Source organism: Neofelis nebulosa, chromosome 2 (genome assembly GCF_028018385.1).
Source record: "Neofelis nebulosa isolate mNeoNeb1 chromosome 2, mNeoNeb1.pri, whole genome shotgun sequence".
Lineage (NCBI taxonomy): Eukaryota > Metazoa > Chordata > Mammalia > Carnivora > Felidae > Neofelis > Neofelis nebulosa.
In genome coordinates, this window is record NC_080783.1 from 221,936,856 (window position 1) to 221,957,557 (window position 20,702).

The following is a 20,702-nucleotide window of genomic DNA, read 5'->3' on the forward strand; positions in this document are numbered from 1 at the left end:
GACACACCTTTCCTAAAACACTAAGTTAATAAAAGGGAATTATGGGACCGCCTGGGTGGCTCAGTCTCTTGCATCCAAGGCTCTGGTTATGATCTCGTGCTGAGTTCCTGCTGACAGCTCAGAGCCTGCAGCCTGCTTCAGATTCTTTGCCTCTGTCTCTCTCTGCCCCTCTCCTGCTCCTCTCTCTCTCTCTCTCTCTCTCTCTCTAAAATGAATAAGCAGTAAAGAATAAATAAAGGGAATTATGATGATGCTTTCTACCTGATGCATTCACATTTAACTGACAAATGTAGGGTTCTCTGCTGCTTGTGCTGTTTTGCTGACAGATTCCCTGATAGCCCCCTCCCACAACATGTGGCTTTCTTCTGTGAGGGCGTCCTTCAGCATTGACAGCCTGAAGGAAAGACTGCTGAGCTCGGAGATGCAGGTGGACAGCTTGGCCTCCAGCCTGTCCTTTAGTACAAAGAGTACGCTATGCCCCTGGGAAGCCAAGCCAAAAGGAGCAAAGTGGCCCCACCCAGGCCAAGTGCAGAGTGCTCTGCCCCTAGCGCCCAGGCAGTTGGTGTGGTTTCTGAGTCCACCCGAATTTGGCCAGACCTCCGGAGAGCTACACAGCACACCAGAGCCGTGGCCTACCAGTATGGCCCACGGCCCCCCACTACCCAGCCCCAGGGTGTCCCATCACCAAGACTGTGGCTGCTGACTGCTCATCCTGCCTGGTGTCTCCCACCAACAGTGCCTCTGCAGAAGCTCGGCTGCCTAAACTTGGAGCCTCTCACGGGGTGGGCCTGAGGCTGCTGCTGCCCCCAGCCCCCCTCCCCCAGCTCCATATCGCATTTAAGGCCCCTAGGTCAGCCGGGCCTTCAGAAGTAAAGGGGTGGCTCCCTCTCCCATTCTCTCTCCAGCTTTCCGAAAGGAACTGCCAGTTCTGGTGTTGCTCACGGTCACCCCAGTCCACACGCACCCCATACCCACTCCCACTGGGCAGACCCCAGCCCAGCCAAAAGAAAAGCTGCCTAGCCCGGCCTTCTTAGGCCCAAGCCCCCAGATCTCCACAGGGCCCCTGCAGCTCTTCCCTGTGCTTCCAGAAGTTCGGAAGAGGTAATGGGGGGTTGCAGTGCTGAGCCCTCAGATGAGCTACTTTGGGCCCAGGGCTGGAAAGGGACTCAGGACTGAGCCCAAAGCTCACTGCCCCTCCAGCTTTGTCTTCCTGAGCAGTGTTTGCTTGTAGGTGAGCATTTGCCTACTCGGGTGCTCTGGCCTACTGTCCTCTCCCCACTGGAGACCTACCTAGCAGAAGGTCCACCTAGTAGAAGGTTAGCGCAGCCAGGACATCCCCAGAGGGACCTGGGGTAGGGAGCCCTCAGCACAGGCACTGGGCTGCCTGCCCACGCTGCTGGCAGGAGACCCACTGTGAGCACTGGCCTGCCCCTCGTGGGACTGAGCCGGGACCTCCACCTTCTCACAACAAAAGCAGGGTCAGATGCACAGTCTGGACAGACCTTGGAAGCAAAGTCGCATGAAGCCATGGCCACTGAGGGAGACCTGGTGTTCTCTGCGAGGGGCTGTGAGTGGGCACACATCTGCCACAAGATACAACCGCTTGTTTTCTTGTCCTAACCAGAAGCAATCACGGCACAGACCTTTCCGATTTTCACGTCAGTGTCAGAAGCTCATACTTCCATGTGTCGCTTGACACACAGTGACATGTACTAGTTCCTGTAGGTGGCAGTCTTGGCCCCAGACCCAGTGTATATTGAGGAGACAGGGCCTGTGTCTCAGGGGAGGGAGGAGCAGGGTCAATGTTGGGGGTGGGAGGAAACCAGGACAAAACTTTCCTGGAGATTGTTCCCAGACATGGCCTGGACCCATCAACCTTTAAGTGCTGCCTAGGACAGGGACACCTGGGTGGCTCAGCTGGTTGAGCATCTGACTCTTGATTTCCGCTCAGGTCATGATTTCACAATTGTGAGATCGAGCCCTGCACTGGGCTCTATGTGGAGCGTGGAGCCTGCTTGGAACTCTGTCTCCCTCTCTCTGTTCCTCCCCAGCTTGCACGCTCTCTCTCTCTTGAAAAAAGAAAAAAAGGAAAAAAAAAGGCTAAAAAAAAAAAAAAGGAGTTGCCTGGGACGGTGCAAAGGGCTTCCAAGGGAGGGCTTCCAGGAGAGGTGCTCCGTGGCACAGAGACAGGAGCGGGGGCTCCTCTCCCTGGCCTCAGTGTCCAGCAGTGAGGAGGCGAAGGCTGGAGCCTCTTTCAGAGGGTAGGGCCACATGTCTTTGGTCACTCTGCCCTCCCTTGGGATTGTAGGTGTGTTTGGGGGCAGGAACTCATGTGTCTCAAGTGCGTGACCGAGCTATCAGGAAACCACCCGCCAGCACTCTCCTGCTTTTTCTCCTGCAGCGTGCACAGTGCTCTGGAGGCCGGACTGAGAGGTTCAGTGTGGAGGGGGACCTCTCCGGGTGCCTGACGGGCTTGGACCTCCAGGCACCCGCGACATCAGGGTGGCGGACATCGGCCTGCCCGTGGGGAGCTCTGGCCCGAGTCCCAGCCCTGGGGACGATTCCCCTCACCGGCCAATGCTGCCCGGGACACTGGTGTTCGCACCCACCGCCCTCGGAGGGGGCCGGGTGTCTCTCGGCCATCCGCTAACTACAGGTCAGAGCGTAAACAGACACCCGCAGCGGCACACACGGGCCGCGCAGTCCCACTTGGCTGCCCTGGGCCTGACCGCAGGGGCTTGTGGGGACATGTAGGAGAAACCCCACTCCCACCCGGTGGCACCTCCCCCAGCACCTGACCAAGTCTGGCCTGGCCGGGCACTACCATCTGCCCCTGGGACCCAGGACCCACAACCGTAGCCACCCCCCCCCCCCCCACTCTGCTTGCTCTGGCCACACAGGCAGGGCAGAAGCCCCTTGTCTCCTATGCCATGCCACGCAGGCACACCGTGGGCTCACCACAGCAGGCCCCCACAGCTGTTAAACACCCCGAACTAGCGGGCAGTGCAGGCCCTAGGTGTTTAAGCAGGGAGCCGCCGGATTCTTGGAGTCTGGTTCGTGAAACATGGTGGAGGCCAGCTCGACTGAACGCTGCCGGCCGCGCACGCACCCCCACCACACCCGAGCGGGCAGACCCGGAACACGGCCTCTCTGCCCTGCAGTCGCGCGGGTGAGGGAGGGCCTCTATTTCCCAATGGCAGGCAGCGGCCGAAAGCCAAACTGCTGTTGGGGGAGTGGTCTTGCCAGCAGAGGGCGCCACGGCCCCGGCCCCCACCCGGGTCCGAAGGCTGTAGTGAGGGGGCAGTGCGGCAGCACCCGGTCCCTGTCCGGGCCGTTCAGCTCCAGACGCCGCAGTCCCCGCCCACGGAAGCCGCCAGAGCTCCCCGAAGAGGAGGTGTACGTGGCACGGTGTTCTGCGTCTCAGAGCCGAGGGGGCTCGGCTCCCCTCCTCTTCCCCCAGCACCAGCCACAAAACACTGGCCCTCCGTCTGAGAGCATTTTCAGGGCTGGAGTGTTCTGACAGGGAGTAAAGCGCACCGAGGAGACCGCGAGGCTCAGTTTACATCTGATTTACTCTATTTTACAGTCTGGGTTGTTAGTGGGGAAGAGGCGAAGTGAGCACTGAGTTGGTGCAGGCAGAGGAGCTCATGCCTTTGTGGGGCTGAAGGACAGCAGCTACGCCCTTAGGACTTGTCTGGTGGCCCCAGGATAGCGGTAGTGAGGACGCAGGAGTCAGAAGATGCTGTAGAGAATCGTTGGGGTGAACCCACCCAGGGAAACCTTGTTTGTCCCTGCCCCCAGCATGGCAGTGCCCTACCCAGAAGTAAGGGAGGCTCCCTATGAGTGCCAGACTTGGGGCTTGCTGGGGCAAGGAGCCCTCCTGTCTCCAGGGTCCTGAATGCCAGGATCCGATCTTGTTCTTCCAGAAAGCAGCCATCCTCACCCCGGTGGCTGTAGCTGGACCCAGCAGGGTCCTGGGCAGGAAGGCAAGGTCACTGTCCCCAGCAGGCACTGCCTCTCAGGCCAACTGAATGCCCTGATAAAGACCACCATTCTGCTAACCCAGCTGCTGACCACACCGGCAACCTGCCACCACTCCTCCCTGCCCCTTTCCAGACCCTGTCCCCTCCAGGAAGGCTTTGGGACTCGGCCAGAGCCCGCTCCTGCCCTTCATCCTTCCGCCCTCTACCAACATCTAGGACCTGAGTAGCCGCAGGAAGTCAGAGCGGCCAACTGGACCAAGCCCTCTCAAACGGATGCCGGGCCTCCGCCACCAGAGGGACTGGGCCTTCACACAAGCGAGAGGTCTAGCCGCTCCTCTCGGCCACCTCCTGTCCTGGGCCCACGGCCAGTCCTGTATCTGATGTTCTCAGCCCGCCCCAGACTCCCTGTCCGTCTTGCTGCTAATTCCTGCCCAAAGGACGGCACCGTGTACCCAGGTCTGGGCCCGGGCAGGGGGTCGCGATGGCACGAGCTGCTGCCAGAGCTGCAGCAGAGAGAGGGTCAGGCGGGGGAGTCGGGCGAGGCCTGCGTCCTAGAAGGCAGACGCCCCGAGCAGGGAGCCCTCCGCCGCGGGAGAGTTCTGGGTGGGGGGGTTCGCGCGGAGTCGCCGCGGGGCAAGGCCCTGCTATCGGCGGTGGGCGCCTCCCCGGCCGGGTTCGGGAGAAGGGGGCCCTCGGGTGGGCGGGGCGGCGGGCTCACGGCTCCCTGCCCCCGGCCCCCGGCGGCTGGGGGCGCGGAGCGCGGCTGCGCTCGCCGTCGGGCGTGCAGGCCTTGGCCGACAGCGCCCTCTCGCGGCCCGAGCGGAAAGCTGCCGCGACGGTCACCAGGTAGGCGGTGCCGGGCGCCAGGCCCTGCAGCGTGGTGCTGTTGCGGCCCGCGGGCACCTCCACGCGCTGCGCCGCGCCGCCCAGCAGCGGTCCGAACTGCACGTGGTAGCCGAGCACGGCGGCCGGGCCCAGCGCCGGGGCCCAGCTCACCCGCAGGCTGCGCGGCCTGGCGTGCGAGATGACGATGCGCTCTGGCCCGGCCTCCTCTGCGGGGGGGGGGGGGGGGGGGGGAGGGGAAGCGCGCGTGAGTGGGGTGGGGGCGGGACCTCGGCCCGGCCCGGCGCCCCCTCCCCGTCGCCCGCCCGGCCTGGCCGGCCCTCCGCCTCGAGCTCACCCGGCAGCGTGTGCACCCGCAGGTACTGCGGCCTCACGAGGTGCACGTTGGACTCGGGCACCAGCTCCACGTCGTAGTCCGTGTCGGGGTCGAGGCTGACCCAGGCCCAGCCCGTGGCGTTCCCCGGCAGCTGCTGGCGACGCACGTTCCCCGGCTTGGCGCTGGGCGTCAGCTCCAACACGTAGTAGCCGGAGTCTGCGGTCAGCAGGGGCGGCCAGGCCAGGCGGAAGCTGCTGGACGTGACCTCAGAGGCACGGAGCTGCTGTGGCTGCATGGCGTCTGCGGGTGGTGCAGAAGGTCAGACCTCCCCGCGCCCGGGCTGGGGCCCTGACTGCCGACTCAGGGAAGACCGGCCTGGGAGATGTGGGAAACAGGAGCGCTGGAGAGCCCCAGGCCAGGGTCGGCCACCCCAACAGTGCTAACGATACACGAACCGGTGACAGGGCTGGGGTACGGACAAGAGTGCCACCCCAACTTGGGACTCCATCAGGAGCTTCCCTGCCTGCCTCAGCTGCAAACCCAGACGGGTGAGGAGCCACCTCCCACCCAGCCCAGTCAGCCCCTCAAAAGTGGGGTCTGAGAACAGAGGACCAACCACCCTCCACAGCCCGAGTGGCCGGCACAGTGTGGAGTCAGTTCATCTCTGGACAGTCAAGGCAGAGGGGCACCACTGGTGCAGCCAAAAGATGGGAGGCCATCGGGGGACACTTGAGGGGTGGATATATGACAACTCCAGGAGTAGCTGGATGCGGGGCTCAGAGTACTGCCTGCCTCTGGTTTCCAGGAGAGCGGGGGGGGGGGGGAATTCCAGAGCCAGCCCCCCAAATGTGCATTACTCCCGAGCCTGTGACACCACATGGCCATCTGAGTGACCATGCAAGCAGGTAAGGCTGGACACCACATGGCTTGCATGTAAGGCTGAGAAATGTCGAGGCAGGGTTGTGCCCATTGGGACCCTAATGCTTTCTCCTTTAATGCCGGGTGCTCCAGCTGTCAGCCTGGCACTCATTCTCCTGTCTATTCCCCATACTCAGACCCCCACCCACCCCTATCCCAGGAGCCCCCCACCCTTTTGCCTAACTGCCTTACAGCCTTGGGTTTCTCCTGTCCAGCTGCTTGCCTTTCCTCTTACTATCTCCTCCAGGTTCAGCCACAGTGGTTGACTCAGGGGCCACCAGGGGCCAGGTGTCCCTGGGGGAAATCTCTGGGAGGACCCTCTACCTTTCTCCAATCCACAGTCCAACTCCTGGTTTCTGGTGGATGATTAACCCGCAGGCTGAGACTCAGAAAGAATCCTGGGGTTAGTGGCATTTTTTAGTGGTTAGAGCAGGCTGAGCCAGCAACCAGGCCCTTCATCTCAGCCCCTCCCACTGTGAAGTTTGGCTGGGGGGTAGGGGTGGGGGTCCATTAGAAAGTTGGTGGGAGGGGCGCCTGGGGGGTTCCGGAGGTCGGACGTCAGACTTCGGCTCAGGTCATGGTCTCGCGGTTTGTGAGTTGGAGCCCCGTGTCGGGCTCTGTGCTGACTGCTCAGAGCTGGGGACCTGCTTCAGATTCTGTGTCTCCCTCTCTCGCTGCCCCTCCCCTGCTCGCACTCTGTCTCTCAAAAATAAATAAACATTAAAAAAAAAAGGAAAAGAAAATTGGTGGGGAGCTGCCATCCCCTGCAGCAGGCCCTCTCTGGTCCAGCCTCTTCTCCAGCAATCCCCAAAACCACCAATGGTGCAAACCCACTCAAACTCCTCTGTACTGTTCCCACCCACAGGGTAGCAGGGCCCGAGCTCTGTGGGAAGCAGTCCTAGCCCATCCTGACCTGGCTTTCTCGTCTCCGAGCACGGTGGGAGCTGGCACACGTACAGGAGCCTGGGCTGCCCATCTGCAGAGTCCTCAGGCTTGGACCCTCCCTCTTCTTCCTCTCCACTTAACCACATCCCACCAGATGCAGCTCCTTGGCCTCTCGGCCCACTCCAGGTCCCCCAGTCGGGGTGGGCCCGTCAGCAGAGAACCCCACCCGGAGGTGTTTATTCAGGCCCGAGCCTCTGTCCCACTATAGCCCAGGCAGAGGGGCACACAGGGCACACAACTGGAGCATGTGCCCCAAGGATGCACAGAAAAGCCATGGGTGTTACCTCCCAGCCGAACCCCAGGAAGTGCCACTGTCCCCGAAGCCCTGGCCCCTGCTCCAGGCCCTCGAGTCCCTCTCCCCCATCTCTTCCGGGTTCCTCGCTGGGGCACCCCCAGGCCCTGCCTCCTCCCACCTACCAAGAATGGACCCCCTCAGCTCCTGGGCAATGATGTGCAGGTCGTCCACGTCCACAAAGTGCAGGTGATCCTCTGCGGGGGCCGAGGCAGCAGCTGACAGCTCCAGGAGGTTGCCACGACCGGTACTGACGATGAAGACGGTAACACCCAGGTCCTTCAGCTCCTGCATGGGGGGCCCCACGGGGTCGCTGGAGCCGCCATCTGTCACCCACACCAGCACCTTGGGCACCCCTGGCCGGGCCCCTGCCACCTCGGCAAACAGCTGCTCCTTGGCGTAAGCCAGCGCCAGGCCAGTGTTGGTGTCGCCCATGCGCTGGGCTGCAGCACGTATGGCATCCTGGACAGCCGCACCTGAGCTGTGCTGGCCGAAGGGGAACTCGGTGTGTGGGCGGCTGCCCACGTGCACCAGGCTGGCACGCAGAGCCCCAGGGCCCAGGGGCAGTGGGGCCACCAGCTGCCCCAAAAACTCCCGAACTCGGGAAAACTCATAATGAGACACGCTGGCCGAGCTGTCCAACAGAAACAGCAGGTCCCCCTGGGGAGCCGATGCTGGGGGACCTGGGGGAGAGGAGAGGGTTCAGCCCCAGGTGGTGGCCCCCAGACAGTCCCACACCCAGGGCAGAACCCCCAGGGTCTGAGCTTTCCCTAAGCTGGAGCTTGCCCTTACCCAAGTAGGCCCCGAAAGCCTGCTCCAAAGGTCCTGCAGGCGGCACCCCTGGGGGAAGGGGGAAAGGGGTCCTGGGCCCACAAGTGGCCCACAGTCTCAGCGGGTTCTAGCTCTGTACCTCTCTGGGCTCTCTGGGTCCTCTTTGGGCTCAAGTCTTGTCTGTAAAGGAGAGCTGACCCCTCCAAGCCTCCACACCCACCCTTTCCTTAGCAGACGCTGTGCAGGCTGGAGCCGAGGGTCCTGGACCAGCCCCCGGGAGTGTGGGTGGATAAGCCTAGGCCACAGTCCTTGTTTCCTCAGGCTTGGCTTCCAGACAACCAGCCTCCAGGATGGAGTTCAGCCCTACACCCCTGCCTCCCGGTAAAGCAACTAGTGGGGGGGGGTGGGGGTGGGGGGGGGTGGCACAAAGCAGCTGGGGACACTGGGGGCTGAGATGGGCAGATGGGCAGATGAGGGAGACAGAGCATGATCACAGCCCATATGGCCAGGCTGGAGTCATCACCCCACTTACAGATGATGTCACCCCTCCTCTGGACCCATCCTCTGCTCCATCTGGACCCAGGAAGCAGGTAACCTGCTGCAGCAGCTGGAGGGGCCGCCAAACCCACAGGGCCTTCCTCTTCCTCCAGGTACCCCAGGGGGCAAAAGGACCCCTTCCACCACGGGAGCCAAGGGCAGACAGGAGTTGGGGCGTCTGGGTACTGATCTGGGCTTTGTGGCCTGTTTCCCCCAATCCGGTAGGGCGACTCCAGCCCTCTTACCGTCCCTCTACTAGGTGTCACTGCAAGGAGAGGAAAACTGAGGCAGGGACCGCCTCCCCGACACACACCTTCCCCTCCCCGTTCAGAACCTACCCCCCAACACCTGACGCTCCTCTAGCCGCTCGGGGTACCTGGGCCCGCCCGCCGCAGGTGGGTGGGGTGCCCCTGCGGCCGTCCCCGCCCCGGGCCGCGGGAGGGAAGAGTCAGCCCCGCGCAGGCAGCAGGGGGCAGGGGCGCCGCCCGAGCTGGAACCTGGCCCGCCGCCTGCCTCACTCACCACGTTCGGCGCCGCTCCGCGCCAGCGCCAGCCGCAGGCTCAGGGCCAGGCTGAGCGCCGTCCAGGGCAGCATCGCGCGCGACGGGACGGGGCGCGCTCGGCTGCCGTTCGCCACTCGCTCGCTCGGGGACTGCAGGGCGCGCCGCCGCGCAGACCGGGCCCGCCCCCGCCCCCGCCCCCGCCCCCCGGGAGGCCCCGTCCCCGAGGCCCCGCCCCCGGTGAGCGCTCTCCCCGCGTGCCGAGGCGCACAGAGTCCGGGAGGCGTGCGCGCAGAGGGACCCAGGCAGAAAGCGTCACGCGGCACTCACGCAGATGCGACCGCGGCACACACGCGTGGGCGTGCGTACACACAGAAACCAGAGCTTTCTTTCCTGGTTGGGAGGTTTCGGGGTTCCGCACTGCCCCCTGCCCCCAACCGGGAGCAGAGTCGGGGGCCACTAAGCTGGGCCAGCCCCAGGGCCCACTGCCCCTGCCCGTGACCTCCCCACAGTGCTATGAGTCCTTGAAATCAGGCCCAAGAGCAACCCAGGGGTGCGAGGGGGTGGGGGTGACACCAAGAACAATGTCCCCCCCCCCCCCCCAGCAAGCCCCAGGCCCTGTCCACACCTTTATCCCAGGGGTGAGAGAAGGATGGGTGCTGGGGGCTGGACGCTTAGAAAGGAGACAGAGCATTGGGAGGGGGGCAGAGGCCTGAAGGGGAGCCTTTTGAGGGACACAGAGCCCCCACCCCACCTGGCTTCCTGGAGAAAGAGGCATAGGAGCTGGTTCAGGTCCTGTCCAGGGTGACCCTGCCGGAACTATGGCTGTCCCCATACACTCTGCCCAATGAGTGGCCCAGGGCTGGGCCAAGGGCAGGCCCCCAGACCTCTGGAGGGACCCACTGGCAAGCCAGGAAGGAACCTTGCATTCCAGGATTTTGGCTGGGCCAGACCAGAGGTGGCTGGCTGGAGGCGGCATCCCCACAGGCACTCAGCCCTTCAGGACAGATTCCCTCCCCTTAGGTGAGGCAGGGCAATGTCTTTTGGGCAGGAGCCGAGGGTCCAGATGAGGCCCCTCACCACTAAGAAGGCTTTCTGTAGGGTAACCACTGCCCTCTTCCAGCCACTAGTCTGTGGAGCTGGGAGGGCACAGGTTCTCCCAGCCCGAGGTGGCTGGGGCGTCTCTGCCAGGATGTCCCCTCCCTTTCCCTTCCCAGGGGATGCTCAGAAGCAAGGACGGATGGGACTCAATGGTTTTCCTTCCTCCCTTTATGGCAGGTGAGACACTCTGTGAGACAGGCTGGAGTTCCAACTTTGCCTAAAAAAGGAAGTGGCTGAGCCAAGCTGGAGGAGCTGGGGCAGGAACAAGCGAGAAGTGTGTCCCCGCCGCCCCCACCCCCTCGAAGGGAGTCTTGGCAGTGGTGGTGCTGGCTCAGCTCCACAGGCCTCAGGACTCTGCTGGGACCAGAAACTGCCCGGTGCTTCCGCTTGGGCCTGTGCGGGTGGTGGGGGCAATGGGCTCCCGCCCCTGAAGTCCAGGGTATGCCTCCCGGAGGGGCCTGGCCTGGCCCCCAGCCCCGAAGCACAGGAGGCTGACCAGGACTGGGGCCGAAGGGGACAGTGAGCGGAGGCCATGGTGAGGCCGCAGCAGCTGGAGGAGGCCTGGGGCTCCAGCCAAGAGCTGGCCCGGGGGTGCTGGGGTTGAGGTGCCAGGTTAACATGTACAAACGCTCCTTGGTACATTCTCCCTCTCACTGGGCACCCATCTGCCCGGGGCAGGGAGCTGGGCCATGGGCTGCTCTGTGGCAGGGCAGTTCCCCGCCTTGTCCCCCAAGTCCTGCATGGCAGGCGGGCCCCAGTCACGCTTCGGCCTGTGCTGCTGGGCTGACAGGGAAGTTTCCGTCCCTTCTGGAAAAACTGAGCGGGTCTTCTTGGCCATGACTCAGGCCCTCGAGGAAGCAGCCGCCCTCCTCCCTCTAGCCTCTCCATCAGAGGGAGAAAGATGGGAGGCCCCGTGTTAGGACTGCTCTGCCAGGGCCTCTGCCCAGCCTTGGCTGAGCTCGACCAGCAGCCCTGGCCAAGTTCCTCCTCAGCTCTGCCCACAGTCACTCCTGCTGCTCATGCTGGGCTCACACCTGACCCCTGGGAGATGCCCCCACATCCCACCACCCGATCGGCTCTACTCCCTTGGGCCCTGCTCTGCCCTGAGGCTCTACTGTCCACAGGGCCCCTGCTGCCTGCATCATGGCAAGTCTCATTCCAGTGTCCTGCACTCCCAAGGGGGGGGACACAGACAGATGGAGGACCCCCAGGGAGTTGTGGGGGTCAGCCAGGAGTGTAACAGTCAGGGTCAGGGCTGAGCTCGAGGCAGACGCCAGAGGAAGCACAAATATAATTGTCCGGAAACCTCCTCTCTGAAGAAAGACAGGCTGGGAGGCCAGCGGAGTTGAAAAGGACAGAGGCCGCCAGGACACAGCAGGCCCTGCCCCCGCCCCGTCGGCTCCCTCCCCCAAGCCCAGCCCCTGCTTGGTCCTGGACTTCGAGGGGCCAGGGGGAAGGAGCAGCCTGTGTGGCTGAGGCAGCCCTGCCCCTGCAGCCTTGGCTCAGTCTGAAATCCCCAGGGCATCACTTCCCGGAGCTGGCCCACCAGGCCTGCTGGTCCACAAGCAGGTGGAGGGGGTTCCCTGAAACGCAAGCACACTGCTGTCTGAAGGCACTGCCCCTGCCCCCACCGGGTCCACGGAACACTCCCTCCTCCGCACAGTCCAGGCCTCTGCAGAGAAGAAGGGCCTTTTGTCCCTAGCTCACTGTGGTCATGTTGACCCTAGGGAAAAGGGCAGCTCCCCAGGCCTCTGACCCCAGCCCCAGGGCACTCTGGGCCTCAGGAGCTGAGCAGTGTGGGTCCCCACCCTCACCCAGTGGTGGTGGTGGGGGGGGTACTACGTGCTGTTGCTCGTTATGGGTTTGTATCTCACATATGCACCCATGCATGTGCCCACCAGAAACGGGAACAGGGGCTGCTGTGGTCCTGGAATGGGGGCGTGGGGCAAGCCTGAGGCCCCCAGACCCCGTCTTCAACAGTAAGTGGGGTAGAGGGAGCGGGAGCAAGAGCCCAGAAGTTCAGCTGCCCCACCCACACATTCTTCTCGACTTAACCTGCCTGTTTGTGGTCAGGGACATGCCGAGACTAAAGGATCAGTCCTGAGGGTCTGGAGGTCCTGTTGTCGCAATCCCTAGGAGCCCGGGCCTGCTCTCTGTGGCCCCAGGGCTGAACCCTACCCAGTCCCCCTGCTGGCAACCATGGGGCGTGCAGCCTGGGCATGGGGTGGGTACCACCCTCTCTGAGTTCACCCAGCAGGTGTGAGCTGGGGCAGCCACAAGCCAGAGTCAGTACTGGGGACATGCAGGCACCCTGTCCTCCCAGGGCTGCCGGGCTGGAGGGGGGACAGGCAGTGGCATGCTGGCGCAAGATGCAGGCCTACTTATTTTCCCTGTCAGGGTAGGGCCGTGTCAGACCACATGGACAGGAGCTACAGGAAGTGCCAAGACCCTGGGGCAGAAGCTGACTGGTGTGTGTCAGGGCAGTGAGGGGGCCTGGGGGGCAGAAAGGGTGGGGCAGGTTGTAGGGCTTGCATGGGGGAGGCAAGGGCCCATGGCACGTGCGGGGGCAAGGTTGATGCCAGGGGACGGATACAAGGCACCTAAGGGGATGCCTTGGTGGCTGCCATCTCGGGTAGAGCCTAAAGGACAAGGGGTGGGAGGCAGAGAGGAAGGCAGGCATCCAGACTCCCAAGTTTTTAGCCTGTGCAGAGAGCTGCATGGTGTGCCCTTTCTGAGGTGGGACTCCAGCTTTGGTTCCCCCTGCTGGAAATGTCTGTATCAGGGAGGTGACCGCAACCAGCCCCAGCCACGGGCAGAGTCCAGGCCAGTTTGGATTCGTGAGCAGAGAGTAGGGAGGGGTAGACCAGGGTCAACACCTCGGTGGGGGCTCCCCGGTGGTCAGGGTAGGACCCAGGGGACAGAGTGAGGGAGCTCAGCTCTCAGAGCCAGCACCAGGCACTATCTGTCGCCACCCAGCTCACCCACCCCAGCTTAATTCCTGCCCAACACCCTTTGCTTACCCCACATCCCTGGATGGGGGATGGGGGGTGGGGGAGGGGGCAGGGCTTACACCGGTTGTGTGGCTGGGGGGACTGAACCCGCCAACTCCCCCTGGACCCTTCCTAACTGCCACCAGTGTCTGAAGGGGTGCCTGCAGACACCTGAGCTCCCAGGAAGAAATACTTCGTGACTGAATATATGACCTTGGGCAGGTCCGGGAACCTTACAGAGGCCGATCTCACCACCTGTGGGGATGGGACAATGTGCCCGCCTGGGGTAATAGGGGAAGCAGACAGAGGGATGCACATACCTGTACACAAACATGCGACGCGTGCGCACACACTGGCACACAGGCGCATGTGCACTGTGGAAACTCCCCCCCCCCCGCCCCCCGTAGCCAGGCACACTCTTACAGGGCAGGGGCCTGGGCACCTGGGAAAAAAGTGTTGCCCAAAGTAGAGGTCTCCGCCTGGCCCACAAGTAACTCAGCGCCTCTGCCCTTGCCTTTCCAGACTGGCCCTCTAAAAACAGATCACAAGGCCCCTTCTGTTAACCTCCTACATCCCCTCACAGGGGCTCCTTTTGCGAGTGGGTGGGGCAGAGCTGGGGCTGAGGCTGGTCATCCCTGGGGCCAGCTAGAGGCCATGCAGGACCTTGGGAGCAGGCCTGGAAGCTGGGACACACCTTAGGAACCCTTCGGGCTTGGGCAGCTGAGCTCTCCATCAAGGCCTCCCCCCCCCCCCCCCCCCCCCCCCCCGCCCCACCAGGCCCAGCTGTTGTTTTGATGACTCTGGGGCCAGGCGGATCCTCAGGAGAGTCCTCGTCTTCATAGCCTGGCCAGAGCCTGCCCAACCCTGGGCAGGAGGGGAAGGAAGGCGGACTTAGACCAGGGGAAGCTATCCTTGGGCGCTGGGCGGCCAGCCAGGCTCCTGTCTGACTGGGTGCAAACAATCGGAAAACCCCAAGAACTCCTGCGGGATCTGAGCCAGCCACACACCGGGCTCTGCTCAAGGCCATGGAATGAGCCCTGAGCCTGTAGTCTGAACCCTGGTCTTTGGGCACATCTGAGTCCTGCCCCTGCTGGTCACACACAGAGCCCTGCTGGCAACACGGTATGCTATCCTTTAAAAGGCCTTTCAGCTACCCCTAGAATCTGGACAAATTACAAGAAACACGTTTTTTTTTTAAAGTAGTATCTATGCCCAACATGGGGCTTGAACTCACAACCCCGAAATCAAGACTCACGTGCTCTATCAAATGAGCCAGCCAGGTGCCCCAAGAAACATTTTGAATACACTGCTGGGCTTACAAGGAAGTATCTATCTTTGAGGCTCCCCCCAGATTCAAAACACTAAAAATAAAGAAATAAACAGAAGAGTAACGAGCAGAAACCCAGGATGATGAAAGGAAACAGATGGGAAAGCAGGACGTCCCTGGACACAGGAAAGGAGAGCTGCACTGGCAATTATGGAAGCCTGCACAGGACCCTCACAGGGCCCAGAGGGGGCATGCCTCACAAAAGGAATCTCGTCTGGAGGGGTGTGTCCTCAGAATTTTCACGGGCATTGGTGCGCCCCCGGGGGTGGAGAGGGGGGGGAGGCTGTCGGTTGAGCATCCACTTCCTGCTCTGGCCTTGGAGGGTTTGAGCCCTCTGCCGGGCTTTGCACTGATAGAATGGAGCCTGCTTCAGATTCTGTCTCCCTCTCTCTCTCTGCCCCTCCCCCACTACCTCTCTCTTTCTCAAAAATAAATAAACAGGGTGCCTGGGTGGCTCAGTCCATTGAGCATCTGACTCTAGATTTTGGCTCAGGTCATGATCTCATGATTCATGAGTTTAAGTCCTGCATTGCGCTCTGTGCTGGCAGTGTGGAGCCTGCTTGGGATTCTCCCTTTCTCTCTCTCTCTCTCTCTTTGCCTCTCTCAAAGTAAATAAATAAACCTTAAAAAAAAAAAAAGAGCACAACTTAAAATAAATAAATAAATAAATAAATAAACAAACAAACATTAAAAAAAACCACAAAGAGTCCGGGACGCCTGGGTTGCTCAGCTGAGTAAGCATCCAACTCTTGATTTCAGCTCAGGTTATGATCTCACAGCTTGTGAGTTCAAGCCCTGCATGGGGCTCTGTGCTGACAGCTCAGAGCCTGGAGCCTGCTTCAGATTCTGTGTCTCCCCTTCCTCTGTCCCTCCCCTGCTTGAGTTCTGTTCTCTCTCAAAAACAAACAAACATAAAAAAAAAAAAAAAAAAAAGAATTTTTACAGGTATGAGCTGACAGTTAAAAATGAGGATACATTCAAAGAAACAATATGAGAATCAGCAGAAACAACAAATAACAGATTTGGGCCCCCAAAAAGTAAGAAATTGGAATTGTTAGGTACAGAATATTTAAAAACTGTATGTGAAATGTTCAAGAAATTAAAGCAAAGCTGGAATCCAAAAATTGAACATGCATGAAGATACCATAAAAAATGATGAGATTTGAATAAAAAAAGCAAGTATGACTTTTAGATATGGTAATAAAATAACTTAAAATTGAATGGATGAGTTGATGGGACACAACCAGTGAATTAGTGAGCTGAAAGAAGATGAAGAAATCACCCAGAACGCAGCGGAGACAGGAGGTGGAAACAGAAAGAGAAGAACTGACATGGAAGGAGAAGGGAAAAGGTGAAGCCAGAAAGGTGTCCCCAGAAAGACTAGGTACAATGAACCAGGAGGCAGACTTGGAGACCTAGAAAACGGTTGAGAAGTCTCCAGAACTGATGAAAGATATGAATCTGTAGGAACAGGAAACACAGTGTATACCGAATGGACAAGTAAGAACATATCCACGACTAGAAACACGCTAATGCCAAAGATTGCAAAACACAAAGACCTTAAAATTATCCAGAAAGAACAGACAGCTTTCTTAATCTGGCACCTATCTAATCGCTAACCCTGACCGCCATCTCAGGCTGAGCCCTGCAAGCCTTGGGGCTGCTGGCCATCGCTAAGCTTCTGGAACCGTGTTCTTGGGCCGGTTGTGGAAGCCTCCCAGGCAAGTGTCACCACTTCTGGAACCCTCTGGAGGCCCGCTGACCGACCAGACATGGGGCCCTAAGGGCTGCCCTTTGGGAGGGAGCAGGAGCCCAGGGCAGCCAGTGACAAAAGCCAGGAAGGCCACCTTTCTCTGAGCCTGGCCATGCGCCCCTTCTCTGGGAGGCATCTCCCTCCTCTCTCCAGGCTTCCCAGCCTCTCCGCGTCAGAGGGGACTGCGGGGGTGGGGACACCTTGGGGAAGGGCGGGCCTGGGTTCCGGGAAGTCAGGTGCCATCTCGCGGCCACTCGAAGCACTGCGCACGAAGCCCCGTGGTATGCCCGCGATTTCCGAGGACGGAACCTGGACGCAGACCCCGAGCTTGCCGGCCTGGGGCCGCCTTATGAGGGTCACGGGGGGAGGAGTTCGGGTGCCTCGCGGGATTCGGAGGTCGTGTCCTTTGGAGAGGCCTCTGGGAGGGGGGTCACACCCAGGCACAGAACTGCTCTTCCCCGTCGGTGTAGCGTCCCGCCCGCCCACGGTCGCTGGACCCCGGGTGGCGGCGGGATCCAGGGGTCCAAGTTGGGGGCGGTAGCAGCGGGCGGAGACGCCGGGCCAGGCGCGTGCGGGCGGCCGAGGCAAGCACGAGCAGCGGAGGCAGCGAAAGGAATCCGAGAACGATGAGCGCCGCGGAGCCTCTGTCCGAGAGCAGTGCGCGGCACGCGGGGCGGGGCGCCGGGTGAACCTGGGGGCGGGGCGACCAGTCAAGCGGGGGCGGGGCCTGGGTACAGGTGGACGGGGCGGGGCGCGCCGTCCTTGGGGGCGGGGCCCGATAAATGACCTGGGGCGGGGGTAGGTGGACCCGCCGGGGCCTGTGGTGGTCAGTGCGAACCAGAGGGGTGGGGCCTGGGAGCCTGGCCTGAGGTCTGGCGGAGTGGGGTGACTGGGGCTGGCTGTGGCCAGGCATTTTTGAGTCGAGAATGGGAGATCCAGGGCCCAAGCGGTAAGGGCTCAAATAGGAGTCTCTTGAGGGGAGGCTCAGAGACTTGCTCCCCGGTTGTCCCATCCCCACTTTCCTCCCTTCTCTGCTCTCCCATGGCTCTTCCCTATGTTGGCATCTGACCTCGAGCCCCTACCCGTGCCTCTCACCAGCTGGTACCACCCTCTCTTCTGTGGCCCGGTGCTCAGTCCTCCGCCCCTGCTTTATGCCTACCGAAGGAGGACACCGAACCCATCTGCCTACATCCCCCTTGCTTAGACCAAGCTTTAGCCCATTGCACATGGGGAAACCCAGCCCAGGGCAGGAGGGGTCTGTGAGTGGCTGGGGCGGTGGGTGGACTGGAGAACTTTGATGATATCTTCATCTTCTCTTCCTGGAACCCCTCCTCTTCCCACCATGCCCAGCTGTCCAGACCCTGGTGGCCCCTGGTACAAAGCTAGGAGGCCTCAGGGAAAGGGAGGGAACTGTCCCCTCCCATGACAAACAAAAGCCCTTCTTTTGCTGTGTGTGTCTGTGTGTGTGTGTGGGGGGGGGGGTTGGAAGAAGAAGGGGCTTTCCAGGGAAGGGCACATATGTCTCTGGGGACAAGGGGACCATGCTGGAAAGGGGCATATTCACCTACAGCCCCAGGGCCCTGCACTTCTGCAGGACCCCCCGCTACCAAGGGCCCCAGCCAGCCCCCACCCTGCCCATGGAGGGCTTAGCTCACCCTTGAGTGGCACAGGAATCCCAGGTACACGATGGCAGCTGCTGGCAGAAGGGACAGCAGGAACACGGTTGCAGGCAGCAGCAGGTGCAGCAGGAGTCCAGCCAGGGCCTGGCCAGGCAGCAGTAGGGTCCCAAGGCCTCGAACCACCAGGCCTACCCACCGTGGGGACATCAAGGCTGAGGCCTGGCCGTCAGGAACCCTTTCCGGCAGCATGGGGGCTGTGTCCGAAGTGCTGCCTCCCGCATCTTCCTCCATTTCCTTCTCCTGTTCACTCATGCTGTCGCAGGCAACAGGCCTGGTGTGTTCACGGAGGTAGTCAGATGGCAGGACTGAGGCCCCCAGCATCAGCCCTAAGTCCCCAGGTCAGACTCCCACCCAGACACCAGCAACCATAGCGGACCCAGCTGGAGGACAGCACCCTGGTCCAGGTAGGTCCAGCCCTGACCATCAGTCTCCAAGGCCACACCCCTGCCTCAGTTTTCCCCAATGCCAGGCTGGGCCTCTCTCTACCAGGCGACTACAGCTCCGGCTCTGGTCAGTGTCCCCAGCCAGCTCCTGTGTGTTCTGGGCAGGGCTTGCACAGCTGTCCTGGCACTGGGGCCCTCCTCCCTCCTGGTCCCGCCCTCTCCCTGCTTGGAACTCTCCCCGCCCCCCCCCCCCCCCCCCAGATTTCAGTTCATAGGTCTTGACTCTGACAACTGCCCCATCAGTTACTGCTGTGTACAGGTGGCCACCCACACCGCTTCCCAACCTTAGTCCCTGCTGGTTGTCCTCATTGCCAAATGAGGTTGGCCTCTCTCAGCCTCAGGAAAACAGGGGAAACGCTGGGTGCCCACACCACAGGGCTGTGGAGGAGGCATGTGGGCAATGCATGTAAAAAGGTGCTTGGTGTAGGACTCAGAACACAGTAGGTGCTCAATAACAGCATCCTTTGCGTTGGAGTCTCATCCATCCTGAAAACAGTGGGAGCACATATTCTGTTATTTCAACTGGGGGGACGTATTCCCAGCTCCTCCGTAAACCCCAACTAATTTCCCCAAGTATTACTGAAATGCTCTTAACTCCTAGCAGAGCATTCAGCATATTAAACCCCACTTATGTAACTAGCTGATGTCTAACTAACGAGTAGGTTACCCGTGAGCCCAATGAACAAGGTGTGCAGCATCAGACACAAACATTTCCCTTTCACACCTTCTCCCACCGTTGGCTTCATCACGTCCAACTTTTCTTCTAACATTTTCCAGCGCATAGACTCCCTTCGGACACATGCGGACAGGGGAAGACGGCAGCGACTGGGCACCGCAGGTTTAAGGAATGCAAGCCTGAGACATGTCCCTGTGAGAAGGCTGCTTGAGGTTCCCCGCAGCGCATGCCAAGCCCTGTTGCCGAACATGCATGCGATTTAGTTGTTTTCACTGGCACACGCAGACCCAAACCTTACGGTAGCTCGTTTTTTTTTTTATTCAGATAATGAATTTAGAGTAAAAAATGTTGCAGGTGATAATGTTCAGATGCAGAGTTCGGGTGGAGAGGGTACCTGCCTAATCTCTTCAGCTCCGTCCTTTGCTCGGGTCCCTCTTGCAGTCATTCGCTCACGCGGTAAAAACTCAACACTGGCTGAGCTCCCTCAGTGTACCGGGACTGCCCTAGGCTGTGCGGACGCGATGGTGAAGGCCAATGTGGGCCTCTGCTCTGTAGGGACGGCTCTGTGTGGGGCCCTGACGAGCCTGCACGAGTTCACAGCTGAATGAGCTGCAGTGCTCCGGACGGACCGGACGGTGGCAGAAGCTGGGAGGACCAGCCTCGCCGCTGGCTCCCACTGACTCCTGCCTTTGGGAAGGCAGTTTCTAGGCTCATCTGGCTCTCAGGAGGTATGTGGTTTTCCACCAGGCCTCCCAGGGTGCAGGGTAGCTCTTCAGCAACGGGGTGCCCATTCACCCCCTCACCCCACCCCATGCCATTTGTCAAGCTTTTGCTCTCTTGCTCTTGTGGACTACTCAGGTGGTAAACTGTCCTCATCCACCCGGAGCATTTGCTTCCTTACTGGCTGAATCTGTCAGCCTGTGTGATGTGCCCAAACGGAGACTTCATTCTAGAAGAGGAAGGAAAACATTTAAAATAAAGTTAACACCTATTTTTGTGGAGTGGTAAGTGCTAGGGACAAAATAAAACAGGGTCGAGCTTCTCCAAATCAGGGGTGAGGCTTGAGGGTTCTCTTGGGGAGGTGACATCTCTAGAGTGACTGAGGCTCAGCCGGTAAAGTCCATATGGCTTGGGGGTGAGATGGGGCCACTCAGCTCCTTGCCAAAGACCCGCCCTTTTGGATCTGGCACAGGAAAGGCTTCTCTGTAGGGAGGTGGGGGAAGGGCCAAGGCTCCGCCGTGGGGGACAGGGCAGGGCCTTCAGGACACCTCATCCCTGGGAGTGTGTGTGCGTGGGGACGGGGAGAGAGTGGCCATCCCAAAGGTGTACTGCCTCCGGCTGGCAGCTGGACAGGGGAGGCTGCAGGAGCTGGCTATACCTCCTTCTGTCTGGGCTCTGGACAGGTGGCCTCGGACAGGGATCGGGGATGGTAAGGCATCCTCAGGCCAGGGCCCCAGAGTCAAGGCGACCGATCCTGGAGGCCTTACTCAGGCCCTTTACTGCAGCACCACTTTCTACCTTCTGGACTTGGCTCTTGGGAAAATCTCTTTGCCTGGGTCCCTCCTTCTGTCCGGGGGCTCTGCCCCTTCCCAGGACCCGAGGGATTCCTACTCCCCACAGCGTCAGCC

The 20,702-nt window shown here is 60.8% G+C and overlaps 2 protein-coding genes and 1 long non-coding RNA gene across 4 annotated transcripts; 1 reads left to right on the plus strand and 2 right to left on the minus strand.

The window, feature by feature from the left end:
- Positions 1 to 3,554: 3,554 nt before the first annotated feature.
- Positions 3,555 to 9,296, minus strand: VWA1 (von Willebrand factor A domain containing 1). 2 transcript variants are annotated; one of them, XM_058719450.1, is made up of 4 exons: positions 9,128 to 9,296; positions 7,423 to 7,980; positions 5,164 to 5,442; positions 3,555 to 5,035 (listed from the first exon to the last, which is right to left on the minus strand). In XM_058719450.1, exons 1-4 carry the CDS (start codon positions 9,198 to 9,200, stop codon positions 4,698 to 4,700), a joined length of 1,248 nt encoding a protein of 415 aa, XP_058575433.1. In that variant the 5' UTR covers positions 9,201 to 9,296; the 3' UTR covers positions 3,555 to 4,697. The 2 variants fall into 2 exon arrangements, with proteins under 2 accessions (XP_058575433.1, XP_058575434.1); XM_058719451.1 differs by lacking the exon at positions 3,555 to 5,035 and having other exon boundaries at positions 5,313 to 5,442; positions 7,423 to 7,585; positions 9,128 to 9,293.
- On the plus strand, positions 8,605 to 10,842 carry LOC131505652 (uncharacterized). The gene is made up of 2 exons (XR_009258502.1): positions 8,605 to 8,658; positions 10,384 to 10,842. It is a non-coding gene; the product is annotated as an uncharacterized LOC131505652 (long non-coding RNA).
- A 3,171-nt stretch (positions 10,843 to 14,013) lies between these two features.
- TMEM88B (transmembrane protein 88B) lies at positions 14,014 to 18,491 on the minus strand. Its single transcript, XM_058719452.1, has 2 exons — positions 17,932 to 18,491; positions 14,014 to 16,967 (listed from the first exon to the last, which is right to left on the minus strand). Exons 1-2 carry the CDS (start codon positions 18,274 to 18,276, stop codon positions 16,707 to 16,709), a joined length of 606 nt encoding a protein of 201 aa, XP_058575435.1. The 5' UTR covers positions 18,277 to 18,491; the 3' UTR covers positions 14,014 to 16,706.
- Positions 18,492 to 20,702: the final 2,211 nt, after the last annotated feature.